General features: G+C 34.1%; 2 protein-coding genes across 4 annotated transcripts; one reads left to right on the plus strand and one right to left on the minus strand.

Moving 5' to 3' along the window:
* Positions 1-285: 285 nt before the first annotated feature.
* LOC101259654 (mitochondrial import inner membrane translocase subunit tim16-like) lies at positions 286-5056 on the minus strand. Of its 3 annotated transcripts, none has more exons than XM_010326216.4 (5): positions 4996-5056; positions 2962-3055; positions 1313-1400; positions 662-792; positions 286-582 (listed from the first exon to the last, which is right to left on the minus strand). In XM_010326216.4, exons 2-5 carry the CDS (start codon positions 2962-2964, stop codon positions 460-462), a joined length of 345 nt encoding a protein of 114 aa, XP_010324518.1. In that variant the 5' UTR covers positions 2965-3055; positions 4996-5056; the 3' UTR covers positions 286-459. The 3 variants fall into 3 exon arrangements, with proteins under 3 accessions (XP_010324518.1, NP_001333296.1, XP_069143716.1); NM_001346367.1 differs by having other exon boundaries at positions 2962-3050; positions 4996-5047; XM_069287615.1 differs by lacking the exon at positions 4996-5056 and adding an exon at positions 3303-3388.
* Positions 5057-8947: 3891 nt separating this feature from the next.
* On the plus strand, positions 8948-13405 carry LOC101250909 (U-box domain-containing protein 52-like). Its single transcript, XM_019215364.3, has 10 exons — positions 8948-9280; positions 9996-10096; positions 10250-10371; positions 10459-10673; positions 10758-10833; positions 10975-11272; positions 11373-11474; positions 11555-11983; positions 12270-13025; positions 13228-13405. Exons 1-10 carry the CDS (start codon positions 9076-9078, stop codon positions 13282-13284), a joined length of 2361 nt encoding a protein of 786 aa, XP_019070909.1. The 5' UTR covers positions 8948-9075; the 3' UTR covers positions 13285-13405.
* Positions 13406-13483: the final 78 nt, after the last annotated feature.

The following is a 13483-nucleotide window of genomic DNA, read 5'->3' on the forward strand; positions in this document are numbered from 1 at the left end:
TTATGGTCCAACAAGTCTTTAACATGTTATATTCAAAGCATAAACTAAAGCATATTTAGAAGAAGATAGAAGAGATCTTCAAATTCTTGATGCTTCACCATTTACATATGGTCAATGGAAGCACACGCGACTTCTTCCACAACCACATTCTAACCATGATAGCCTCGGAAGGGTTCAGGGTTTAGGGTTATCAGTGACGAGCTCTAGTTACAATTACCTGTCAATTATGTTTGACACAATGTCAACATACTTGTTATGGTTAACAACTCTTGATGAATCCAGCTATTCTACAATGTTTTTTTTTTGTATATTCCAGATATACCACACATAAAACTTGAATAGTAACCTCAAGTTACTTCAGTAAAATCGATTCCACCATCAAAAACTACAAACTGACTATAGATAAAACCAACTATGCAGCAGAGCTTGCTATACACTAAACATGCTGAACAAAGTTGTTTATTTTTCCTCTGGTTCTTTAGGTTGGTGAATTGCTTCCAAACACTCTTTAGCTCTATGAACCTTCGACTGAAGGTAAAAGCTTCCATTTTTAGCATTTCGCTCAAACAAGTTATCATATCTCTGCAGAAAGAAGCAAAATTGAGGTCACACGTATACGAATAGCAGCATCCACTACTAATTATCACTGCACTAGACTAACCTGCATGATTTCTTCCCACGATGCATTCTCAGTGACACCGAGAATCTGCCTTGCCTCTACATCAGTCATGGTTTTACTAGCTCTTTTCATATTCTGTACTGCTTCTTGAGCAACCCCATTCCTAGAGGCGTCTGCCGTCGTTGGGTAAAAGTAAGTATAAAAATGTAGAATACGCTCGGGATAAGATAATCAGATCACATGAGACTCAAGTGACATAAGCCGGAGTTCTAGAACGAGGAGTAATGGTGTGAATCAGTTGATAGACCATTAAAAATAAATATATTGATAGACCCATTTTTCTAACACTGATCTACTGTTTCTTGGAATGAAATATTAGAGCATTTTTCTCAGACTCTTCAAAAGTGTCAATGGTTGCGTGTCGGATCCTCCAAAAATAGAGCATTTTTAGAGAATCTGACACACACAGTTGCAGCAACATTTTAGGAGAGTCTGAGCAACATAGGCTGATTCAAGGTATGTTTAATTACCAATTGACCATTGCTTACCTCAGGACTTGCACAAACGTCATATATATAAAAACAAGTATGCTGAAATAACTGTTGAAATGTTTCTTCAGACCAAACTCTCCAGATTAGTCACCTATATCAACTGATGGCAAGATGAGAGGAAAAGGTGTAAGAAAGTACTTACTAGCCAGTGCCTGACGATATGCTTGAACAAAAGACCGTGCCAATATTGTAGAGCCCATGACAATTATATTAGCAAGGATTCTTGCAGCCTGTAACAAGAAAATGAACTGTTAGAGCAATAGTCGTGATAAGTCTTGTTTGCTTTCACATTTCTACGTGTGCAGTAACCACTAGGTTCAGGAGAGAATACGGAAAAGGAATAGGAACTCATTTCCAAAACTGTGACACTATCCAAGCTTATGCCCCAAAATAATCACCTTCGGTGGGAAACTTGTGTTGGAAACAATAATAATAATTGTTTCCAACACAAATTTTTATAATTCTTCTAATTTGTTCAGTTTAGCATTAATTTTCTTCCACCTATATGTAACAGCCCTGTAGACTAGTAACATTGTCCACTTTGTCTAGGGCCCCCGGGATTAAAACGGATCACTAGGGTCTACGCCTTCCTTCCTTATATAACCCAACATCTCTCGCCTGTGTTTTACCGATGTGGGATTTGTCTGGTGCCTATCCCACCTTAGGGACTCAGCATCCTCACTGAGGTGTGCCCACCATCATCTTCAAAATATGGAATTAGCCCAAAGCACTAAACTCACTTGAAACAGAGGTTTGCCCCACTGTTACAAGCGAGCGACTTTGACAACATCCGTAACACCCAACCACTACTGATATTGTCCGTTTTAGACCTAGGCACGCACGACTTTAAATCGCATCTCTAGGGTCTAAGGTACACATTATCTCTCTCTCCCGTGTTCAATTGATATGAGACTTCCCTGGGTTTTACACTTTAGATCAGCTTACCACTGTATGGGAAGAAAGAGCTTCTGTAAGTGATAAAAGAACAAACTCCGAGACAATTGTATAGGATAGAACTTGAACCTGGAAAATAGACCCAAGATTGAGTCTTGATTCTTTTTTCAAATGACCCTATTCTCCTTGGCTACGACACAAAACCTACAGTGACTATTGATTACGATCACTTGAACAGTTACTCACATGAGAATAATGCAAGAAAATGGAGAAGAGAAAAACAATATTAAATCCATTCCCATCCAATTCTTTTTACCAAAGTTATGCATATATGTAGTGGCATGAAATTTATATTACTGTGTGATGTGTTGATAACTTAGTAACCAGCCACCGTTAAGCTTGAGTAGCATGTCTCTCGACTCATTCCAGATGCTGCTATGGATCTGTAACAATCCATCTTCCCACACACCTCCACAATGTTAAAAAATGAGAAAACCTTAGACAAATCAATAATCCTTTCTCTCCAGGCTAAGTATCAGTTAACATGTCTTTAAGTCTGCTTTACAAGACAGGTCCACCATTTTGACATTCCTCTCTCTTGCAAGCACATTTTGCATGTATAGAAACATAAAGAGATGCAACAAAAACTATAACGCTGTCAAGTTTACATAGGTGAAGAGTTAAAATGAGAAATCCTAATGTAATAAAAAACAATCAACAGGATTAACAGCTATTGAAATGCATTTCTAAGTACATATAAAAGAATGGTATACATAAACTTTGTTGGTCAGACAAAATAACGATTCTGATTATAATTATAAGAAGAACCCAATTGTAATAGGGAGGGGCTTAATGTGTTTTACGCAAAATATAACACGAGTAAAAGTTCAGACTTACCATTGTGAAGTTCCGTACAAGATAAACCCAAATCAGGAAACTGGAACTTAACCTACAGCGAGACCAATTGCCAGATCAAAAGCTTGTAACTGTCCTAAAAAAGAAACTATTAGCCATAGAGAATGAATATCAAAATAAGGCAGAATTCAAACATCAAAACTTAAACATGTGTACAGCATGCACAAACATAAAAAATTAAACATGTTGTACAGCATGCAAATCATCCATGAGTTTTGAAGATATCGAAGAAAAAAAGATAGCTGCAAACAAAGCAAAATCATGCTGCAAATAAAACAATTAACTTTTCCACTATATACAGCACAGACAACATATAAACTAACTTATTTAACTAAAGTAAAGGCAGTCTTAATCATCCATCCACAATGTGCATCTCATTCCACTTGTCTTCTTTCCCATCCATATTTCAACACACTATTCAACACAATAAATCACTGTAATCAAATTTCAACGACTTCTCCTTATATCCAAGAAATAATCATGATAACAAGTAAACTAGAAGGAGTTGCAGATGACAATAGTTTCACAAAAAATTTTATAAGTTACTGAAAATATTGAGGTATTTAATACAGGATTACTCTTAAGGTTACAAAGGGAAACGTTACCATCACATCATATGAGAAAATTTGTTAGTTTATTATCAGATACCTTGTTTAACCCCACCCATTATCAGAATTTTCTTTATGATAAACCAAAGAATTTATTCATTAAACACACAATTGGTAGGAGAAATATGTACAAAGGATTATGAGTGGCTCAACCACCGTTAACTAGCAAGTAATGCAAATTATCTATACAAGTAGTGATTCTCTCTTCACACATGAACAAAATGTTACACTTTCTCTATTATGGGTCATTCTTCTATTTCTTTCATTTCAGACAACCCAAAAGATACACAATGGCGTAGTTCTCATATTGCCTTTCTCTCTTTGTCAATCCTATATAGCTTGTAGTTTGTATTGTTCAGTGTTATCAAAGGCGAAAAGCATAAAAAAGCTCTAAGGTCCATGGAGGATTTAAACGCAAAGCGCAAATAAAGTGCAGGCTTTAATGAGAAAAGACACAAAGAGAGAAAAAAATACAAATATATATATGTTAAGTCCAAGACTAATAATTACAACAAACATGAATGACAAATATATGACCAAAGAAATTGAAAAACAATTATGATAAAGTGAAATATCAATTGTTTAGTGTCACTTCTTTTAATAACAAAGGCTCATTGGCAAGAAAACGTTTGACTTAAAACCTTGATGACGACACTGAAGCGCACATAAGGTGGGCAAAACGCTCAACACGTTTTACGCCTCGCTTCAAGGCTTAAGCGCACTTGAAGTACACCTTTGACTACACCGGTATTGTTTCCTCAAATGTCCTTTAAAATGAAACTCATGAAACATTTTTCTAAAACCATTTCGTATTTGCCACAAAATAGAGACCAACTACGTTGCTCGGACCCTTAAAAAATGCACTAATTTTGGAGAATCAACATGCACCCCATGACATTTTTGAAGAATCCGAGCAACATAGCCAACCAGTACTAAAACTACAATGTTCATGATGGGCATTCAATGTTATGAATTGAGCATTCATCTAGAGGTTTCTCTACACTCGATCGAACTTTAACGTCACATCTACCATTCTACCTATCCACTTACAACAAGAAACTAAATCTCCATCTACAAATTGCATTACCCGATTGTAAAACCAAACTTTTACGACTTTTGAAGTACACACAAATGGAAAATACCTTAAATATGAGGTTTTGAGGCCGTAACGAAGATGGGTTAGGGGGTTTCTGTTCTTATTGTATATGGGTTTCATTTTTATTGAAATTTTTTGCTTAATAAACAAAAATCTCAGCTAGGGATTAAAAAGTTACAATCTAATCAAATCTATGAATCAACAGCCAAGAAAATAACAATTTTGAGTAATCAACAATGTCAAAACGAACCCAGAAAATTGGAAAAGGGATAAATTTATACAAATCAATCAGTTGAAGATTGAAGAACATACCTTTGAGCTTTGTTGAGAAAAAAATATGAGAGAAGAGAAGGGAATTCCAATTATTATTTACAATTTTGGCAAAAAGGTGGGAATATTAAATTTGTATAGATTTTTAATTGGGTATTAAATTATATCGTCAACTTTGTCATTTAGAAATTAAATTAAAATCAAATAAACGCAAATATATTTGGTCTAACATATAACGTTTATGATATGATGTTAATACAACCTATCAAACGAATTATCCCAATGAAGGCTAATATTATAAATTTTACATACTTAAATAATATTTTTGATTATTTTCGTAAGTTTAGAGCAGGAGCAGGAGATATAATTTCACTTGTATCTCGAACTGATTTATTTTGTAATTTTATATATTTTTTGGCTTACGTGACATACTCTATGACTTCACGTCTTTGAAGCGTGTGAGAGATTGTTGGGTGCTATATAAGTCAAAAAAGTGTACAAAATTACAAAAAAAAAATAGATTATGAGAGTTTAATGAAAGTGTGTTTCTGAAATTACAGTCATAATCCGGAAGGATACTTGTGCCATATAAACTAAAAAAGTGTACAAAATTACAAAAAAATGGGTTCGGTTTATTGATTTTCGATTTTTAAATATGTTAACCAATAAATTTTTTTTAATCGATTTTGATCTTTAACGGTTTGTTTTTCGATTTAACCAATAAGAAAAGACATGACTTTCTAATAAATTCAATGTAAAAACGCAACTTTACAAATTTTCATGAAATAGAAACAATAATAACAAACATGAAAAGAAGAATTATACAAGTGTAACACAAATAGAAATGAAGAGAAAAGGGTTCTTACTTTAGATTTTTTTAAAGTTTAATCATTATAAAGCGTAAATTGAAGGTCAAAAGACAAAAACAGCAAATATTGAAATTAATATATAGTAATATTTATGAACAAGTAAAGGTAGTAAATTACTAATCTGAATGGATTAATATCGGTTAATCCAATATTAAAAATCAATACCAAACTAATAACCTAATAATTTTTTAAAAAATAAAACTATTAAAAAATCGTTAACTCAATAACAACAAACCCATAACACTCTTATCAGTTTAATTTATCGATCGATTCGATTTTTGCACACCCCAATCACGAGGAACCACAACAAGTGCCAGCCATGGATCTTCATCCTTACGAAAAAACCATAACTGCACCATCATATTAACCTTGAGTCCATTTCTCTGGTGCACTGACATCCAATCATTCAACAAAACATAAATATAACTCGACTTCATTGGCCACTTAGTCAAATTAATGTTGCATATTTCGAGTGATGGTTCAATCAAATTGAACTTAATCGTTGATATTCTGTTACAGCTATCTCTTGAATTCAAAATACCCTTCTCTTGTGCATTCAAAAATTCATTAGAATTAACAACTTGATTCACCGGTATCGATAAACGCATATGTGTTTCACTTAAATCAGTTTTATATAGTTGCTTCTCAATCACTAACGATACTTTAGATATTGAAACCCCTAATTCTTCAATCTTTTTCTTCAACTCCTCTGGCATAACAACTTCTGATACTCTGTTTTTTCGCCTTTTTTTCTTGGGTTTTTCAATCATTGGGATTACTGGAACCTCGAAATCTTGAATTTTTTCGATTGGTTCAGTGATAACACTCAAAGAATCAATCTTTGGAATTACTGGAACCTCGAAATCTTGAAATTTTTCGATTGGCTCTGGGTTGATCATATTTGGAACTCCATCAATAAATTCACCAACTATGAGAGTCGAGGTACAATGTTTGTACCTGACTCTCTATACATTTTGCTTCTCTTTCTACAAGGAATAAGGTAATATAAGTGTTCAATAGCATCAACACATACCTCATTCTTTCTTTTTTCCTTCATTTTTCGAATCGACTTTGTTTTTTTCCTCTCTTCATTTCGTTTTATATATTCTAAATAGGACGAATCATTCATATTTTTTTTCGACCACCATTCACATTTATCATCACGAATAATACCATCAATAGACTCACAATTAGTATTATTTTCTTGAACCATAACTCTAATTCACAAGTATGGAGAATTGTATATTATTTTTTTTTTGATGTTATACACGAAATATTCAAGTTATTATATACTTATACTAAAGTTTTCCTAGTTCTAACAAAAGTAGAAAATTTAGGGAAAATTGACTTACTTGTCTGTCAAGTCTTTGTGTTATCGAAGGTTTAGGAAAGGTATTTTACATCTAATTGGATTAATTAAATCAGTTTTTCTGTATTTTTTTTTTTAACGTAGGATTGTAATTTATGATAATTTTCGTATAGTTTTTACAAATATTTCACTTTAAAATTTTGAGTATTGATTCAACAACAAAAGTGAACCAAAGGAGTATTTAGCATTTATATTAGTTATTATGGTGTAGTCAATAAGTTCTTCTTTTATAAAATATTTTGAATTTGTAATTATCTATTTTTGGTATATTTTATAAAACATTGTTTTTTTCTAAAAAAATATATATATATTCTTTCTTTTTCTCTTACTTCAATGTACATATTCACACCTTATTTAAAAGTATTTTATTTCAAATAGGTCTCTTTTTTTAGCACTCTTCTTATATTAGTGAGTTAAACATTTCATCTTATCTGGTTAAATTTAAATAAAACTATCTGATAATAAATATTGATAACTTGGATAATAATTACATTTCTATTTCTCACTTATTGGTACATTCTCCCGATTTTCTAGTCTAATGATTTTGCTTCATCATTAAAAGAAATATGTTGTATTTTGATTAATTTTAAATTTTTAATTACATTACCCTCAAATATAAATAAATTAAACAAATTTAACAAAACACGTGTGATAATTAAATGATGAAGCAATTATTCTCTTTGTTTCAATTTATATTACTATTATAATTACCTGATTTGACTTGACACAGAATTTAAGAGTATAAATAAGACTTTTGTATTTTGTGATCCTAAATTAAAGTTATGTTAAATGTACAAAATTGTCTTTTGATATTGTGGTCTTAAATATGCCAAGTAGAAAATTGATTTTAAAATGTTACAAAAAAAAAAAAGAGAAAGAGGTCATTTTTTTGAAACAGACTAAAAGGAAATGAGGTCATTTTTTTAAAACGAAGGGAGTAGTACTTGCTTTTTCTTTTTAGTCCGTCAAAAAAGAATGACAAACTTTTATATCAAGTAAAAATTTAACTTTAAAATGTCAATTTTAACCTTAATGAAATGATTCATCGACGCACAAATTTGTATCATTCGTTTTTGGGAAAAGGGAAAAATATATTTCTGAGCTATCGTAAATGACATGCAGACATCGATCGTACGTCACACTTTTGAGATATTGGTGTCTCTGTCGTCTAAAACTAGAGTATATATGTCCTTCACTCTAACGGAGGACTAAATATGACACGTGGCACAGTCTTATCCGCCAATCCGATATTTAATAAATGTTGGATTGGTGGATAAGATTATGACACATGTATATCCGTTAGTATAAATGGTATATACGCCTAGTATTTGAACGCCGGGGACATCAATGTCCAAAAGTATGACGGTGATATTTGAATACCATTTACGATATCTTCGGGGGTATATTTATCATTTTTCCCTCTATTTTTAAATCGCAAGTTTTAAAAGTCTTTCTCTTTTTTTTTAAACTCTGCGTCGAGTCAAACTACCTCAAATAAAATGAGACAGATGGAGTAATAATTTTGACAAATTTTAAATAATTCTAAAAACTAAAATCAAAATTGAAACTAAAAGTTTGTTATGATAATTAATACTAATAGTGGTTACTATTACATAAAACCAACTAAGTATCCACCAAAAATGGAGCTCCCTTCAAATTCTCTAAAAAAAATTTAATCACTAAAACTCACAATTTTTCTTCTCTATGTTAAATTCAAGAACAGATCAAATTCAACTAAGTGTCATTCAAGATTTTCAGTTCTATGATTAATTTTTATGTGTTAGATTTGTACAAAGATCTTTGTGTAATACATATTTTGGAAATAATAGTATAGGAATGATCATGTGTTGTTGAAAATATACATAAATTTTTTTTTTGAAGAAAATGTGGCCACCACCACCAAATATGAGTGGAGAAAGAATGCCATTACCAAATAAATTAATAGCAGTGTCAATAGATAAAGATAAAGGAAGCAAAATTGCTTTAAAATGGACTGTTGATCATCTATTAGCCAGAGAACAAACTGTTCTTTTGATTCATGTCAAATTAAAGCAATCTGCTAATGCATCTGGTCAATCCATATCTTCAAGTAATTCTCCTAATCTCTCCCTCTTTTAAATATTTGTTTGTGCATGTTATGCTTTTTTTTTTAATAATAGTGCATGTATGTACGATCAGTTTGCATGAACCTCGATTATCCCATGAAATACCTACTACTTTCTATCAACACAGGTATCGAGGGACTCTGCGAATTGTTTGTGCATGTTGAAAGTTGTAAAATGACCAAGTTTTACAAATCAAAATAAGTAGAAACCTCTCATCAGCACGAATAGTTGATAGTTAGTGGTATTTGTTTGTGCATGTTGGTATTTGTTTGTGCATCTTGAGGTTGTAGAATGACCAGTTGTACAAAATCAAAATGAATACATGTATGAAGATATTAAGTACAATTTCATAAAATACATGTTGCCTCCCATCAGCGCGGTTATTAGATATATAGTTATGAAATTTCTTTGTACAAGTTGACGTTGTAGTTAGAATGACTATTTTTACAAATTAAAAAGTAGAATGTGTATGTTATTAGGCGGAGTATTTCATTGAATACATGTTGTTTGTTGAGATTTGAACCCTGGTCTACCTTGGTTTTAATTCCACTTCATCGACCAGTAAGCCACATCCATGGGTACTTTGCATGCCAAGATCTTATTAGACAAATATCAATCTTTTTGCTATTTCATTATGTTGTTCTAGTTAGTGTGAAATCACATAGTTGCAGAAATAACTCTGTACATTTCACATTGCAGGATCAAACCAGAGTTCTGATGAAGGTGTAGGAAACACGGAATTGGATCAGCAGACAAAGGAACTGTTTCTTCCTTTCCGAGTATTTTGTACACGAAAAGATGTTAGTAACTCAAAACTTTTGATGAATTCACCTATAAATATGTGAAAAGAGTAACAAATACATTTCAGGAAATTTGTTAAATCATACTAATTAGTATTTCCTTTCAGGTTTCGCGTTTCTAACTTTTGGTTCTTCTAATCCTTAAAAACACAGATACAATGTTATGATATTGTGCTAGACGACACGGATGTAGCCAGAGCAGTCATTGAATATGTGGCTCGAACAGGAGTGGAGGTATTGATTGTTGGTGCTTCATCGAGAGGCGGTCTTCTCAGGTATGACTCTTTACATTGCTTCATAGGAATATGTCGATATGTATGCTACGAACTTGACTTAGAAGTATGTATCTTTCTGCATTGCAGATTTAAAGCCAAAGACATACCAGGAAGCATGTTAAAAGGGGCTCCTGATTTCTGTACTGTACATATCATCTCCAAAACTGGAAAGATCTCATCTACACGTGCTGCTTCTCGCTCTGCGCCTTTTGTCCATCCACTACGTCACCAGTTGATGCAGCCTGCGAGCACCAAATTTGCTCCTTTTGATACTTCAACACCCTCTTCTAATAATTCAAGAAGTGAGCCAAATACTAGAAAAAGCAAAGTCCTTGTATCAAATTTTTGCTGCATCCTGTGGTTCATTGTTTAACTGCTTTGTGTAGGTTCATTTCCAGGAGGTCCGAAGCCTGTTTGTGATCCTCCGCCTTCTACAATTCAAAGTGACACGATGAGTTTCAAGTAAGTGATAACCTTAATCTATTGCATACGCGATCAGAATGTCATAGTCAGTGATGCAAGTTCTTCCAAACATTTTGACATTTATAGCTTTGCACAGTATTCGCGTCTGAAGGACTAAGTCGAATGTACTATTTTAAACAGGTCTCCATTCACTCATAGGAAAGGACCGAACGGAAAGCCATATGAAATCTCTTTGACAGATACTGATATATCATATGTCAGTTCTGGAAGGCCAAGCATTGATAACATCTATTCTTCATTATCTGATAGCTATGAAAGTGGTGGACCGACCCCTCCTCGGCTTTCAGGTTTTTCAGACTTTGATAGTCAAAGTTTCGATTCCACACAGTTTGGGCGGAGATCCGTGGACACCACTCCACCAGAATTATCACTCACGTTATTGGACGGTGATAGAACATCATTTTCGCAAGGACCAGGAGTAAGCATTTGTAAATTGCTAGACCATTCATGGTCTGCAACCTATGTTTTTGTCTGATCGAATTTCTATAAAAGGAAAATTCATTTCTGTTGGCTTACAGGATGATATAGAAGCAGAAATGAGAAGGCTAAAGCAGGAGCTTAAGCAAACGATGGAATTGTATAGTTCGGCTTGCAAGGAAGCACTTACAGCAAAACAAAAGGCACGATAAAGGAAACTATTACTCCTCATGCACTCTTCGTAATGATTCTATGAGCGTACTAACATGCTGTCCGTTTGCAGGCAATGGAACTTCAATGCTGGAAAATGGAAGAAAAACGAAGATTAGAAGAAGCACGTTTAGCTGAGGAAGCTGCATTAGCACTTGCAGAGAGGGAAAAGGCAAAGTCTAGAGCAGCCATAGAGCATGCAGAGGCATCTCAGAGGCTTGCAGAACTAGAAGCTCAGAAGAGAATCAGCGCGGAAATGAAAGCTTTAAAAGAAGCAGAAGAGAAGAATAAAATACTAAATAAACTTTCAAACTCTGATGTCAGGTACAGGAAATATACAATCGAGGAGATCGAATCTGCAACAGACTACTTTGCTCAAACTCGTAAAATCGGAGAAGGAGGCTACGGGCCTGTGTATAAATGCTATCTGGATCATACGCCTGTTGCAGTTAAGGTCCTCCGTCCTGATGCAACTCATGGACGACAACAGTTTCAACAAGAGGTAATTCAGTAAAAGTTCCAAACGTAATTAATTCATATATAAAGAAAGGCATCCCGCATTTACCCAGGATCCGGTCAAGGCAGCATCCGAAGGGGTGTGATGCAGACAGTATACCCTAATGCAAACATCAGTTTCTGCTTCGATAGCTCGAACCCCTGACCTATAGGTCACACGGAGACAATTTGACCATTTCTCCAAGGCTCCATTTAATAATGCATATATATTAACTTGTTAAAATAGTATAGTACAATTTCTAATTTCGGAAACTCTTTATCTCCCACTGCAGATTGAAGTTTTGAGCTGCATACGGCATCCTAACATGGTGCTTCTTCTAGGAGCCTGTCCCGAATACGGATGCTTAGTATATGAATTTATGTCTAACGGAAGCTTAGATGATCGTTTATTCCATCGAGGAAAGACACCACCACTCTCTTGGCAGCAGAGGTTTCGGATTGCTTCTGAAATAGCTACTGGTCTACTTTTCCTACACCAAAGCAAACCAGAACCACTAGTTCATCGTGATCTAAAGCCGGGCAACATTTTGCTTGATCGCAACTTTGTGAGTAAGATAAGTGACGTTGGCTTAGCCCGACTAGTCCCTCCATCAGTAGCAGACAGTGTCACTCAATACAGAATGACATCAACTGCTGGAACGTTCTGCTATATCGATCCTGAATATCAACAGACCGGCATGCTTGGTGTAAAATCTGATGTATACTCCTTAGGAATCATTTTCTTGCAGATACTAACCGCGAGATCACCAATGGGACTGACTCACTATGTTGAAAGAGCAATTGAGAAAGGGACTTTCAACGAAATGCTTGATCCAGCTATTCATGATTGGCCCTACGATGAGGCTTTGCGTCTTGCCAACTTATCGTTACAATGCTCTGAGCTAAGACGAAAAGACAGACCCGATCTTGGCAAAGTCGTGTTGCCAGAGTTAGAAAGATTAAGAACACTTGCTGAAGAAAATACATGTCCATCACTTATGTACAATCAAAATATCTCACCAAATCATAGCCAAGTTTCCCTCTCACGCGTAAGTCAACTTGCATTACATTACGAGTTTAACTTTTATACACTATCAGAAGATCATTAACCTGTACAATAAGCTAAGTTACCTAAACATACTGATCATGTAACCTTCTTATTTACACTGTCAGCATATATAACGTTAAAATCCACAAACTAAACTACGTTACATCTTTATTGACAACGTTTTTTCGATATGATCTATGCAGGATAACTTAAGCTATCCGAATACAATGCCAAGCTACGAGAGCTCGAAAAGCCAATGAAGTACAAGGATCTAACTGATGAGAATTTTGTTCTAAAGTTTTAATTTTTCTTGTAAGAAAAAAGGACTTGCATTATCCCTCTTTTTGGTCCTATTATTTGTTAAAGTAACATTTTCTTCCATGGTACGTTGTCGACTTTGTTAGGAAGCGCTTTTTCTTAATGTAGGACTTTTCGCGTGAATCTAAATTTAGTCGGGTT

The sequence above is a fragment of the Solanum lycopersicum genome, chromosome 8 (assembly GCF_036512215.1).
Source record: "Solanum lycopersicum chromosome 8, SLM_r2.1".
NCBI lineage: Eukaryota > Viridiplantae > Streptophyta > Magnoliopsida > Solanales > Solanaceae > Solanum > Solanum lycopersicum.